Source organism: Pundamilia nyererei, unplaced genomic scaffold (genome assembly GCF_000239375.1).
Source record: "Pundamilia nyererei isolate P.nyererei 1_Seehausen unplaced genomic scaffold, PunNye1.0 scaffold00163, whole genome shotgun sequence".
Classification (NCBI taxonomy): Eukaryota; Metazoa; Chordata; class Actinopteri; order Cichliformes; family Cichlidae; genus Pundamilia; species Pundamilia nyererei.
Genome location: NW_005187564.1, coordinates 969524 through 984720, shown reverse-complemented (window position 1 = coordinate 984720; position 15197 = coordinate 969524). Strand labels below are relative to the sequence as shown.

The window sequence follows — 15197 nt, the reverse complement described above, 5'->3', positions numbered from 1 at the left end:
ACTGGAGAGACGTCAAGCACTGTTACGCTGTTTGATCACTTTCACTATGGGGAGGAGATCTGAACCACTGATTGATATCTAACACTGATAGCATAATGCCTCTTGTGCACTTCTAAAATCCAAAAGTGTTTGCACATGGACAATTGTTTTGCACAAAGAAATGCTTAAGGAAACAAAACACACACACACACACACATCAGATCTCTAACAATGCCTGAGGAATGAGGAGGCACCTGCAGGCCCCTTGTCATACAAAGGCAGGTAACCAGTGGCTCATTCTCGGGATGGGGTTGGGTTTTGTTGTAGCCACATGTTAACTGGGCAAATGTTCAGAAAGTAGAAGATGTCTAATATTTTAGCATTTCAATTTTCCTTGTAACAGCTTTTTAATTTAAAGGTTCCCAATAGGCATAAACCCCTAACCCTAGCAGGGTTCACTGCTGACCTGATGATTGTTCATTTGATTCTGAGTGTCTGTGCTTCGCTGATAAGCCTATCCGGTTACACTTTTTGAGAAATACAATGAATAATCTGCTAAACTCTGTCTGCTACATTTTTATGTAAGACTGAACAAGAGCCGCATCACAAACAGAGGATGAGAAGGGCAGCATTATCAGACTGTGGATCACCTGCGAGCCGATCCGTTTAGTTGGAGGCCCTTTGACCTCCTTCACAGCTGTTTCTTGTTAGTGCTTTAAAACCAATTCACAGAGTTTCCACGCTGAATCCTGCCCCGAAGAAAAAGTCCAGACAAGAGAGGGGTTTGTGAGATCCGGCTTGTCTGTGTGTATATAAACAGCGCAGTCTTAATGTTTTATCTTATCAGGATAGCTGACCTGAGAGTGCAGGGGCTAGCACTTAAGATGCTCATCCCTGTGTTATGAACCACCAGCAGTCAGCTGTTGCTTTTGAGCTCTTCAAAATCTTTTTGTTTAAACCCTTTAGCATCCACCAGCAACTCATCTAAGGTTAGGTACTGAGGGTTTAAGTTAACATCCTGCCTCTTTGGAACATCTGTGAGACTTCATTTGAAGGAAAACGCCTTACGGCTTCATGAAATTTGTCTATTTAAACATGTGACTAAAACAAAACTTAACCCTAACAAATAAGTACAGTACAGTGAATTCTTTATACTGTGTAGCTTTCTAATGCAAACATGCATTTAAGCAAAGTGGAAGGATGTTGGCTGTGTCCTGCAGTCGAGGCTGAAATGGCCCACCTGCTTTTAGAGTTGTTGTAAACTTTGCTGCTATTAATGTCTCAATGAAACTAATGGACATCAGTCGTTTATTTAATATAACTTCCACGCTGATGGATATAAACATTTTCAGCAGTGTAAATTATTCTAAACATAAATTATTTTTTCTCTGAAACAATTTACCTCTGGCCTTTCTAAGCCTATGTCTTCAGTAAGGGGAAGTGTGTATCCTTCTGGAAGACCAAAGACAGGCAATCTGATGGAGACCAGGTCCGTCCAAGAGATACTCCCCAGCCTCCTCCCGGGACCTGGGGAGCAGCTTACCCATGGGGGACACCTCACCTCGGGGTGAACCCCAGCTGGGACAGCTTTAGATTGATGTCGCTGCCTCCTTCTCCCACACATTGTATGCCATTTTGGGCACTTCCTCTGTCTTTCCCCTTCTTTCCTTTAAAGAAAAAAAGCCCAGTTTGTAATTCAGGGGGGTCGGATGGCTGCTTTTGGGTAAAGGATGCTGTCATAGAACCGCTGAGGACGCTCTTTGTGTGAACTGGCAGCCTCTTCATCAGCTGTGTATGAGAGGTTAAAGGGCTCATGGGAGACAGACAAAGCTTTCCTGCCAGCTCTTGCCATTTGAGGTTACTTGGCTTGATTGGTGCTTGCTAACACTGTTTGGACCGGACAGAGGTCGTGCATAAACCCAGTTTTTGATAAGTAGGAAAAGCAGAAAATGTGGTCGCGACACCTCATTATGTCAAGTATCACTCCATTGGATGTTAAACACATTTACAGGGGGCCTTCCGGTTTTTCCTTACATCCTCCTGACCTACTGAACGGTGACAAATCCAGTGTGTTAATTACCTGATCTGCCTCACACCTGTGCTCTAAAGTGACCAGGCAATAAATCAGAAGTCTGTACAGGAAGCTGATTATCCCGACACCCCATCAGTCTTCAGAGAGAGGCCTGCTGTAGGCTACCTGAATGTTAGCACAGGATACACCAAATCCTGCTAAATCTCACGATTCAGGCTTAGTGGTGCATATCATATTTGTGTTTTTAGTCCATTATAAGTCGCAGTGGGTGGAGAGCCAAAAATGTAGCCAGTGGTCTTTAGAAAAAGAGCTAAAAATGGAAATTTGGAAAAAATCTGGAGGTAAAACTGACAAAATTGCTCCTGTTTCCCCTCAGCACCTCTTTTACACCAAAGAGAGATATTAGCTCAGTAGCTAATGGCAACCCAGGTGAGGTAAGGTCTTGGTAGAGCTCAGTCTTTAGAACAATTAGGGGAGGCGGTGCAGCACCTTGTAGCCCAGGTGATGGATCATACTGGTGGTGGGTTCGTGGGGTTAAAGCTAAGACTGAGGAGTGATTGGCCGAAGCAGACGTGCTGAACTGACAGAGACTAATCACAGCAGAGAGGAGCCAGCTGGGCCTGAGAGGGATCTGTAAACACGCCGGGACAGGATCGGAGGCAGCAGAGGTCTGGGCGAGTAGATTCAACATATGTGGGGGTGGGGGTGTCATGGCAATGAGACATAAACACAGGATCAGCAACAGACTTGTTAAGATTTTAATCACTCACTGACATGCACACAGTACATCATAAAAAAAATAATATCAATAGATGTCAGCCTATTTACAGAAATTTTAATATAAACACTTATCCAACTGTCTATTGTTTATCTTGGTTTGGGTCATGGGGGCAACAGTATCAACACCGTACCTACACATCTCTCTCCTCAGACCCTTCCTCCAGTTCTTCTTCTGGTGGGATGGACACTGAGGTATTACCAAGGCAGCTGAGAGACATAATCGCCCAGTATGCTTCAGGCCTCCTCCCAGTACCATTGAAATTCCTGGGAGCCATCTAGGAATCATCCTGCTCAGATGCTGCACCACCTCAGTTGGCTCCGTTTGTAGCAGCTCTTCGCTGAGCCTCACCAGCTTTTTCTTGTATCACTATCCTGATCAGCAAAGTTTAGGACCCAGCTCAACCGTTTTTGTCAAGTCTACCTAAGGTTCCTTCAGCTTCAACTTTAGAGATTTCTGATGGATGCGCATGATTCATATGTAGAGCAGTTCTGGTCAGTACTGCAGTTCCCCTGATTCGGTTCAGTTTCAGTTTAACAAACAGGAACCTATTATAAAAGCCTTGCTATATTTTTAGGACTTGGAGACCCAAACAGAGCTGAAAGCTGATAATGTAATTTGACCAACCTATTATTACATCCCTCCTCTTTTTTTTCTAACCAGCTTTAGGGATTACAAACAAACCATACGATTAGCAGAAGTTTTTAAATGCTGCATATTATCTGATCCCAAGAATCAAAACTGACTAAATTGTCCAACCAAAAAAACTTTAGTCTACAGTACAGAAGTATTAGGATCCAGCAACAAATCTAACCTGTACTGGACATTATTTCGTTTGAAATATCCAATATCCTGATGTTCCATAACATAGTTACACTGATGATTCAAAACCTCTGGAAAACAATTGTGTCAGTGCTTCCAGGCTGCGAGCGTTTTGGTGTGTACACCATAACATCTACAGACTTAGCAGGAGTTCACAGGGACTAATGAATTTCCGCTCAAACCATCTTGTGTCATTACGGAGACCACTGGCCTAATCCACTTACCTTCTGCCCAGAATCCCCCTATCAATAAAAAAGGTATCATTTTACCTTCCCTGAGGGTAGTTAAAAGTAAAGAGCCACCCTGTTAAGACTTCCTTTCAAACATGGCAGTGTTTTTCGTGCTCTCCTGTAAGCCTCTAATCCTTCTGTCGCCATCACTCGCCCATGTACTGCCCTAGAGGAAGCGAAGTCTTGCAAATTAAACCTGCAGGTTTCATGTTGTGTGTGTACTGCAGGATTCCCGGATTAGGCTAAACACACACTTTTTTATTAACCTTGAGCATAGCACTTGCTGCAGTGTGTGTGTTTGAAAAGGGCAGTTCTGTTGAAGTTTGTCTCAGTCACTTTCTGGACGTCTGCTTACGGAGACCGAACTGCAGAACAAATCAGTGTCTGTGTGTGTAATTGTGAATGTGAGTGTGTATGCAAGCACATGAGCGTTTGTGTATAGCCGTTGGCACGGTGCTGTGTAGTTAGGACTCGGGCCAACTTTTTCTAGTGGAATTTCCTGTCTGAATCGCGCACCCCCACCGCTCCTACTCCTCTGCTTTCTCCCCCCCCCCATCTTTCTCCCCGCCTCTTTCTATCAAAGCACAACAGAAGCCTTTTTCCTGAAAATTATTCCTGGCCTCCTCTGGCCTTTCAGGGTATTATTATTATTATTATTATCATTGAGTACTTCCTCAAAGATATGAACCCACTCCGCTCTCCACTTCAGCGTAGTCCTGATCTGGGACTTCATAATGCAAAAGTGCTTTTCCTTCTTCCTCCCCTGAGTCATGAGACTTGAAGTAGCCTTTGTTGACATCGAACACCTGCCATTGTCTTTAGTGAGAGATCAAACCGAGGATTCAAGATGCAAACTAAAAAGAAGGGATGGATGTGGGGCTCTTCCTGCTGCTTGGCAGGATGTTTAGCATGTCTGGAGCCTTCTTATGGGGGTCATGGGGGAGCAAAGATTTGTTCAGTTTTAAAACAAACATGTTACCAGAGTTCAGAGCAGATGTGAAGACTGAAAACGACTCCAGGTCAAAAGTCCCTGTGGCCGGGTTTGATTCATGAGATAAGACAGCCGGGTCTCACGGCATGAAAATGGATGTTTGTTCACGATAGTTTGTAACTTTAGTATTTTAATAGGAAGTTTGTTTAGTGTTTGTTTGTGAGGGGTTCAGTGGGACATGTAAATCTTGGCAAACAACTCTAAACTGGCAACGATTGCATTTTAACACATAAGATCTTTTTGAAACTCAATCATACAATTCTATTAATAAATCATGTGGTCACTCGTGTTACTGTTATATCCTTAACAGTGGGAAACTGTTAAACGGTGAATAAGTAGATATGAGACCGATCTGATAAAAGATCTTATTCAGGTGAGTAAAAATAAAAAGGGGAACACAACTTAATATTCCAAATGTCCTAACTATTTTCCAGTCTCCAGTGGGACTGTGTTGCATAAGACTGTGCCAAAACAAAAGTCCCTCAGTGCTCTGTGCACGACACGCTTATTGCATATTGAGAATGATAATGAATGCTATAATAAAAATAGTTGACTCACAATCCTACGGCTATTCCATGGTATGTGCTTTTATATATAATGTTAGATGCTGAGTTCTAAACTGTTTGCAATGACACAGCAGAAGCAAAACACTTGTGATGTCAGAGATCCACTAAATGTGTGTTTGTGCAAACACTCAGAAACCACAATGCAGTTAAAATACACAAAGGCTTCTATCTGAATAAATAAATGTGAATAAATCACATTTTAAGCAGTAAATCCATGGTACAATCTTGCTGTGTAAGCAAATCTAAAGTTGTCACTGTGATTATTTTATCCTCCATGTCTCTGGCACACTGATTGCTTTTGGGACACTGTGCTAATGCCATCCACACAGTTTTGGCTATATGAAGCCCAGGGTGGAGTAACCCCACATGCCAGCACGCCCAAAGGGGACAGACGGACGGTAAATCAAGAAGCTGAGGCGTGTGAATCGTCCCAGCCGTGTACCTGTCGGTAGTTGTCCCTGCAGCCCAGCAAACAATGCAGCTGTCTGGGTGATGGAAGGTCCTGCTCAGCCCTTATAACCCCCACATCCAGCAGCACCATCCTGGGAGGGGGTGGGGAGAGGCTTCATGCAGCCTCTGGAGCTTCTGCTTGGTGCTGGTTCTTTTAGTGTTTGTGCGTGTATTTTCTCTAATGTCCTGGGCATTAGTCCTTACAGAAGAAACACCAAGACTTCTTCCTGTAGAATGTGATACATTATCCAAAAAGACTTAATCACTGTACATTAGCTTTGCAGAACCGCACAAAATATAATAAGTAAAGAAAAAGTAAGCTTCATCATCCTCTTCACCAGAGATGTGCCAGGAAGCACAAGCAGGGGGCACCCCTCACACGAATCACCAACTTCTGGCTCCACTTGTGAAACAAAGCTCAAACTTCTTTTCCCCAGCTCTACGTTTCTCTCTCTTACTGGGTGCCTGTTTTGGCTTGTTCACCAGAAGCTGACTTGGATTTGTCTGACCGTCTTGCTCAAAAATAAATAAATAAATAAATAAAATGAAGGCGGGTCAGTGGCTGAGAACCAGCAACTTAGGTCTCAATAGAAACAACAAGCCCTTGGCCTTTACAGTTCAAGGAGGAGGAGAGGCACCAGACAGATTTTTACAACTCAATTTGTCTTCTAGATCAGGTCTCACTGTTCTGGGCACATTCAGTGATTAATAAAACCTACAGGGGTTTTTTTCACTGCTCTCTGAACTAATAATTTTTATTATTTGCTATTTTTTTACAAATGAAAATCTTGTAGCACAGTATAGAACATGTGTATATGTGTGGCTGCTTTATTTTGACTACATTATTACAATGGCATAGACATCAGGACATTAAAATGTCAGTTGGAACCAGAGGGTAATGTTGGTTTCTGGGAGCCAGACTAACTATATTTGGATGACAGATGAGATGAGTTCTGTGTTATCATCTGCTAGCTAGCCTGGATATTAAGCCATATCCATAGACCGTATGGGAGAGATACATATACATGCTAATTGGTGCAAAGTAAGAGCCTAATAAAATCCAAGAATTTAATTCACCAAAAATTGAGCATTTTTTAAAACAATTTCTGAGCCATAAAATTAGAGATATGGGTGTGCTGCACTGCAGTTAAAAATCTATTTAAATTGTTTTGTACAATTCTTCTCTTAATCTCATGGTTTCAACAGCATCACTAGGGCAACGCCTCAGTAAAACCGGGCCTGTCTAAAGTCTGTTTTCAAAGGGTAAAATAATCGCTGAGCGTTAATGCGTGGTCTTAAAAAAATTCCACTCCTGTCAAATGTTATACAGTTCAGAGCTGCCTTCAGGGAACCAATCCAAATTAACCAAGAACAAGATGGTGCAACATCACAATGATTGCCTCAGTCACACTAACAAAAGGCTCTATTAGGGTTAATGTCTGTCTTTGTAACTGCCGTCACCTAAAAACAACATCCAGTATTTAGCCATAGCCTGCAGGCACAGAGTCCTGTTACACACCTTGTTTTCACAGTGATGGCTAAAGTGAATTAGCACACCTGAGGCACATCTCATAGAGAAAGGTGTTGTTAACAATGCAAACACTGAATGAAATGATATTATATTTATACACTATACACACAACTGTTGCTCTTTTTCTTAAAAATACAAAAAAACAAAACCCATAAATACTAATTATTCCCAGCTGCTGTCACAGCAAGTTTAAAAAACCCATTTTTCACTAACAGGTGAAACTGCAGAACTAAAAATAAAAAGTTTAGTAAGTTTAAGAAGTGAAACAAAGTGAGGAAGACGTTCTTGCACTGGTTAAATTTGGGCTGAACATGTGTGAATATTGCTTTGCATCCCATTGGTGCTACACCAGTTTCCTCCTGACACTTGATGCCAGTGTTTTTCTTAGGCTGAGATAATGATCTGCTTTGACCTTTAACCCTTCTGGTCTTGGGCTTACTTGTCCTTGTGAGGACAGAACTCTGCTGCACAGCTCTTTGTCTTTTTCCTCTTATAGTGAACAAACAACTGGATTTGCCAGTCAGATTCACAAAAAGTCCCGCTGAGATACGGCATATTTTTCTCCATCAAAGATCTGAGATGTAAACATTTTAAAGTGGAGAGAATTAGCCAGCCTTTATGTGTGATTAGACCTCTCCTCCTCCTTAAATCATGACGGTAAAGTTTCCTATGATCTGCTGCTCTAATGACAGTAATTAATGAAAAACAGCTGTTCTAATGAGACTTCCCTTGAGCCATCAGAGCATTTATGGCAGGAAATGGCAGATTCGTGCATTTTTGGTCTGACACATAAAGCAGCATTCATTGTTGTGTAAAACTTGCTTTGGTCTTATTGGGCGGAGAGGGAGCAGTTAATGAAGGTTCTTCAGGCACATATGGGTCGGTTTTAATTACTCCTGCATTATGGGAACTGTAAAATGGAGCGGCTACTAATCAGTAACTGTATTCCAGTTTTTCGGCGAGCGTTAAGAAATGCTGTTCTCTAACATTTTTCTGTCTTTTGTGTTTGCAGGGGCGCACCACCTTTTCCCCACTTTTCACACACCTATCCCGATTGACATGCGGCACCACGAGGGGCGGTACCATTATGAGCCACACCCACTCCATTCAATGCACGGGTAGGTATCTATTGATGTCCTCTGAAACACTTTATTTCCAGCCAACTATGGGGGTTGGGAGAAATTTAATGTTTAATTCAATGTCTAATAGCCAACACATTCTGTGTGGCATTAGTAGCGGAGTCTTAGTAAGTGAATATCAGCTAAACAGGTAAAATGGGGTAAAGTCATAGCATTTTTCTGGCTCTTAATGGTTCACAGTTACAGCTTATGTCCCTGGGCTTGTCATAAAGTTTGGGAATCATGCTGTGTAACAAACCCAAATTAAAAGGACTTGTATTCTATTTATATTCTTTTAAAAAAAGAGAAAAATACAAGACATACATACTATTAAGGAGGGCTGAAAATAAGCAGAGAACAAAAAGAAACAAACACAAACGCTTGCTCATAACAAGGCTCGTTATCTTAGATCACATGAATCATCAAGCCGTAATAACTCTTTACACAGTGCAACTACATTAGCTCAGTAAGTCATCACCTGTGGATGGAGTTCAACATGGAAAACTCACATTCAGAGTTTTCCATGTTGTAAAAGGCTACCAGTCTAAACAAACGACTAGTGTGATTTAGTTGGAGGACTTGGTGATATGTAAAGTTGTCTCAGTGTGACATGTCAGTTGGTTTATCTCACCACCACTCCATCCAGCAGTCTAGCTGTGGCAGTAAAAATATACCGTAGGTATCTTGGTGTTATGTATGCGTAACACGTGGGACGTCACGAGCAATTTGAAAGTAAAGCCAGCTGCCACTGCAGACACGGTCAAGAGAATCACCCCATCAAAGAATCTAATCCAGTCTACTAGATGGCTTTTAAAATTGTGAATGTGTCATTCTGTATCTGCCCTCGTGGACCATGGTTTAGGACTTAGCTCTACCAAGAAAGTGGTCCAAACATTGAAAGAAAGTGTTTCTGCAACACAGCAACATCTTTTTTGCATCCTTTAAATGAAAATAAGAGCACTGACTGATTGAATGGTTTGTTATAACAGGGTGGAAGTTTTTTTCCCCTCACTTTTACCACATGTATTCTAACCTGACCTAAAAACAAAGATTCATTTATTTTGTGACTTATGAGTGTAGCGTACCATAAAACTCTGGCCTGCTTAACATTACCACGCCTCCATCCTTATCTAAAATATTCGAACCCTAGAAGGGAACCCAGGAATAAGATCAATAGAGGTTTTGTGGGAATTGTGCTGTTACATTTAAATTCAGCCAGATCAGGTGATACACAGTGCAGGCAGAGCTATTCATCACTAGCAAAGCGAGAGAAAGGAGGGGGGGCAAGAGTGTGGCTCTGCACCCGGTTTGTTGTGATTAATGTGATGTGACTCTGTCAGATTGCTCCCACTAATTCATCAAGGCCTTGATCTAGCTGTCTTTGCCCGGCCCGCACCAAATTCACCTAATTACCGCGTGTCGTACTGGAGAAATGGAGCAGGCCGTCGGCGCAGGGCACCTGGTGGTGGAACTTCGTCGGTCACGATGGTTCCCGAGTGTCAGCGTTGCGCATCCTTTTTGATGGATCCTTCATTACTGTTTGCATATAACATAATGAGGTCTGAAGGCCTTTCTATAAAAGCTGCCATCCTGCAGTACTTCTTCCATCCTGTGATTCTGTAGGTATCGCAGGGCTGAACACATTACACTGCCTGCTCCTTGCTGCAGTCACTTAGGATATTTGTGCAAGCTGGTATTGTGATCTACATTGGCTACATTGGAATCACACAAGTGATCCTTTGCTCGAATCTCCGGAGAACAAAAGACTGTTATAAAACAGTGTCTAGGCCAAGTATGTATCAACTTTCTATTAATTATGCAGGCTTTCAATGTCATGTGCATTTTTCAGCAAATTTCTAAAGGCTTGGTCCAAAAATTTAAAAGTAGCAACCGTCACACTGTGGTCTCCGTGCCATATCCGAGCTGGCTCTGAAACACATTAGGAAGAGCTTCTGGTGGGCGGACAGTAGAACTTGGACTTTGATACAGTACTTGTGTGCTGTTTGCTGCATATGTGCATCTTCTGTGCAAACCCACAAGCCAGGGGAGCCAGCCACCGTGCCAGTACGTTTGACCGAGTAATTAGCATCTGAAATCCAGCCTTCCGTTCCCAGAACCTCAATGACAACGCCGTGGATGAGAAAAACAGATCCCCCGCTCATTCCACAGCCTGTATTTATGCTTTTTGGGAAGCAGTTGGGGGCAAATTGCAGCACTGAAAAGTTGAAATATGCCCAAGGTTTTTGTGTGGCAGAGCTGTGGCCTACACCGCCCCTGTACACAAACAGATGTGGTGCTGCTCACCAGGCAATCAGCCTGCTGACGGCCCGCAGCCCCGCAGCTCGGAATGTGTTGATTAAATACAGTTTACGCATGAGCCATTTGGGCTGCTGTTGGTTTTTTTTTTTTGCCCTTCATTGTTTTGGTTTGGGTAACATGGGGCGAGGCGGGGTAGGGTGGACTTTGGATTTTCGACTCCGTCGATTAGTTTTCGGTGGTTTTGACAGACATGTTGGTATCTTGTGTTGTTTCTTGTTGGCTCCAGGACCTACTCATTGTCACGGCTCATGTTTGAATTCGGAGGCTCCCCTGAGTTGCAGCCAGGAATGTGCGGCTGAAAAGACAAGAGAGCCATCAATCAAAAGAGCGGGATGCTGCGAATCAATAGGCTGAAATTTGCACGGTTTATCGCATGGTTTCAGTGTAATTTTCTTACACTCAGAAAAGACTAAATGGTATGTGACAGTAGCAGAGCCGAATAATGGATAATTACCCACTGTAAAATCCCATCTCGTTTTAGTTTATTATCCAATCGTCTGACATAGTTCCACAAGGCCTCTCCTTTGTGTGCACAGTGCATGCTTCTCAGGGAGTGCAGTATCACATCAGCTCCAAATCCTCAGCATCCTGATCAGGGCCCCAAAAACATCCAAGGCAGGATCTCACCACATCCCCTGTGGGGCAGCATGGTGATTTATCTTGATCGCCTTGGCTGCCCAGAAGTACAGAAGGGAGTGTGGTGCATCATAATTCATCCCACCCTGAGCCAGTAGGGAAAATGCCAGAGAGGCAAACACTAACTTGTTGGGCAGCTAAAAGGGCAGGGAGTCAGAAGGGGAGCTGACTCTATGTGACCTCCCCGGGAACACAGAAAGCATCCTTTGGTAAAGAAAACTGATCATTTTCAGAATCTTTATTTGCTCAGACAGTCCAGATGGAGACATTCATTCTTGTTCTAGATTTATCAGATTGGTTGAATGGCTCTTTTTGAGTTCTGGGTCCTCTTAATTAAACAGGGTTTCCCTCAAATCCTTTAACAGTCAGAACAAGTATATTTCTGTTCAGTTTAATCTTTTCACTTTTTACCTCCGCACACTTGACCAATCAGCGCCTGTTGGGTTGTTGGTTTGTGAAAGTCTGACATAATAAATTCATCTGACCCCACAGTCTTAATAAAAACTATAAATTTTTCACATTTGTGTTTAAAGGCTGAAATTGAAGGGAGACCAAAGCAAAAAGAGCATGTTTGCTTAACTTATTGTTTCTGTATGATATTGGACTGGAACTGTTCTGGCCCGTAAAAACGATCCACTTTTCTTTACTTCATAACTAATCGTAGTGAAATCTGCCACCACCAGCGCTGTGATGTACATGCTCTGTGGTATGCACTTACTCATATGCTCAACAAGCCGTACCTTGTCCAAATCACTTTTTCTCACAGCAGTGTTTTAACAATGGAACAACAGAGAGCATGTAATCACACAGTACAGAACACAGAGACAAATAGCAATTACCTGCTTGAAAGCATGTCATCTACCGGCTCACACTGGCTTCCTATCCCTCTGTCTCTTTTTCTCCTCAAGTATCATCATCACCAGGACAAATGACAAGACATCTATATTAGGTCTGTTTTCCATTTCTTAGTCTATTTCCACTGGGTAGCCACCCATAGTGTTCAGGTATGATGGAAATCTCTTTAAGTGGCAGCTCCTGATTAAGACGCAGGGCTCCTCCAGAGCTCAGAGCTCCTCGGAGAGCTTGCTATTAAGCCTCTGTGATTGGAGCCTCGGGAAAACACACAGACTTCAAGTAACATCTTGTCAGAAAAAGGGTGGACCGACAAGGCTTCAATAATGGTACCTGCCAAGCAGAACTATTATTTGCAACCACCTGACAGGCAGGGGCAGTAAATTTCACCTTATTATCATGGCCTCATACACACTCTTTGGCTGTTTGAGTGATTTACTGCAGTTCGAGTATTGTGTGTCAGCACGCGGGTTTGCTGTCAGCCAAGAAACAAATAACTTTGCTGATGGATAAAGGTTTAAAGTAAAATGTGGGAAAATAGGTGAGAATAAAGAGTTTGGCATTTTTATTATAACCGGAATTAAATACATTTATTTTCAAATCAAGTTTGAACTGGATAAGTGGAAGAGGATGGGTTGAAGTTCACACTTGAAACTTTGATTTTGCATTCAGTGAACAACAGTGAAAACACACTGTGGTTACAATTAAAGGCAGCTCATTTGACCTTATGTCTATAAACATAAAGACACGCCTACAAATGACTGTGCAGCATCAGTGGCTGAGATATTTAGTACTAAAAAGCTTTGTGCTTTAACTTTATTCGTGTTCTGATCATGTTTGCATTCTTTGGCTGCAGGTAAGTAGGTAAAACAAGTGCTTGAAACCATCAGTTATCATCTTTATGTAGTTTTTAATTTAATGCATTTGTATCCATAAACAAAAACTGTCAGATATCTGCAGATTTTGGCTTGGATATCTGCCCTCTATTGCAGATAGAATATAAACTATTATATTTTAAGATTTAATGAGACCTAAATGAAATTGACTATGTTTCATTATGGACTCAGCTTCGATCCAGGATGGAGGTACAGATGCAACATGCTCAGCAGAGTCCTGTGTTGCATTGAGGCAGGTATTTTTACTGTTCTGTCCATTCAGGACACATTGGATTGCCTTTTTATTTAGCTAAAGGCTGGGATTCCCAGTTACTATGATGGACTTTGAGTCCGCTCTGAGACAGCACCAGTGCCAGCTTACCCAGGTAGTCCTTCAGTGAAGCACCCAGGCACTAATCTGAGGAGGCAGTGCCAGCCTCTCTGTATGCTGTTTACAGGCAGATCGGGCAAAGCGTGTTTTTGTGTATGGAGCGTCTGTTTCTTCTCACTTCTCCCCTCCCGTCCAGAACAGAGGGCTCTTTATGGTTGTTTGTAGGGGACGGCAGAAAGTTGGCCCTCATACAAGGCCGGCAGTCTGCAGGCGCTTACTGGAAATGGAGCGAGGGCCTGGGCAGGGCTGGGCCCGGGTGCAGGTTGGCGGCTGCACAGATACACTGAAAGAAAGACTGAGCAGGGAAATTCTGAAGGGAGGATGGGGTGAGGGGGACGTCTCAGCCTTACCAGGTCCCTGACCCACCTTTCATAGCCACAGAAAGGAGTTTCAAACAGGAGCAGTCACATTCATTTCATCAAATCCTGCCTGATTTTTGATTTTTTCCTCATTAACTTTGATTTATGCCATAAACTTTTGATAAATTAAGTTATACCTCTATAAAAGATTAACCATTCCTAACACACACACACACGATGTGTACCCAGCCTGCAGTCAATGCTGCCAAAAGTCAAAACCACACATATAAACACTCACTTGTTCACACAACAGCCATGGAGATGCTGAAGTGTCAGAGTTTGCTTGCCGTCACTCGTAAAGAGAGCATTTCTGTTATTTTTATTACTTCGAATTGTTCTAGTGAGTGCTGCTGACAGATGCATTTAACTGAAAACGAGAAGATTATGTGAACGAGAGAGCTAACTCGAGGCATTTAGCGTGTAATGTTTGACAGATTTGAACAAGGCCAGCATAAAATCACTTCAATCACACACTTGAACATGTAAAGTAAGGCCTAATATGGGAACAAAATGACCAAATGGGAACATTTCAACATTCAGTTTGAACCTCTTAACATCCAACAGGTCATTGGCAACTCATCTGGGGTTAGTGTTCAGTTACACACCGCTCCTTTTTATACACTTGCTTAATCGGACCACCCAAATGGAAAATCTTATATAACATTGTATAGTTTATAGCCAACAAAATTTGCTTATTTAGTATGTGGCTAAAACAACAGCAACAAAAAAGCCCAACTCTAACCACAGATAGGTTGCTGAAGACCTGTGGGATGTTAGAAGGTTAAAAGCAGCCTTATGGTGGCCAAAACTTTAATCATTTCTTGCTCCGACTCATTGTGCAAGGCCCTCCTCAAACTCGCTGACAGTTTTAGTGAGTCATTAGTCTGGTCATTTCTAAGAAAGGGAGGACCCCGCTGTCTTCAGGGCTGTCTTACAGTTATTACCCACATCTTCCTCCCAGTGCCTGTTTCTGTCCTGACTGTAGTATGAATGACTGATGACCTATGGCTGCGATGCTCCCACATGATCACAGAGAATGAAACTTTTCCAATGCCTTCTTCGGCGTTCACGAAAACAAGTGGATACAGGGTCTCACTTTGATTTCTGCAACATACTGATGGACAATTTACTAGCTAGTAACATAACCACCCTCTTTTATTTAGCATTTTAGTAATCATTGCTTAGGCTTAAGTGTGTTTCTGAGGGCTGGATCTGTGCCAGGTTTTCGTACCACACACTCAGGGGAAAAACAAGCCACTTGTCATGCC

At 42.6% G+C, this 15197-nt stretch overlaps 1 protein-coding gene across 1 annotated transcript in view; it reads left to right on the top strand.

Annotated features, from left to right (window-relative positions):
* The window catches only part of gli2a (GLI family zinc finger 2a), an 82263-nt gene that overhangs the window by 37633 nt on the left and 29433 nt on the right, over positions 1-15197 (top strand). Inside the window, exon 3 of the mRNA XM_005745712.1 lies at positions 8392-8497. Coding sequence (XP_005745769.1) covers positions 8392-8497 — 106 coding nt within the window. The remainder of the gene's footprint in view (positions 1-8391; positions 8498-15197) is intronic.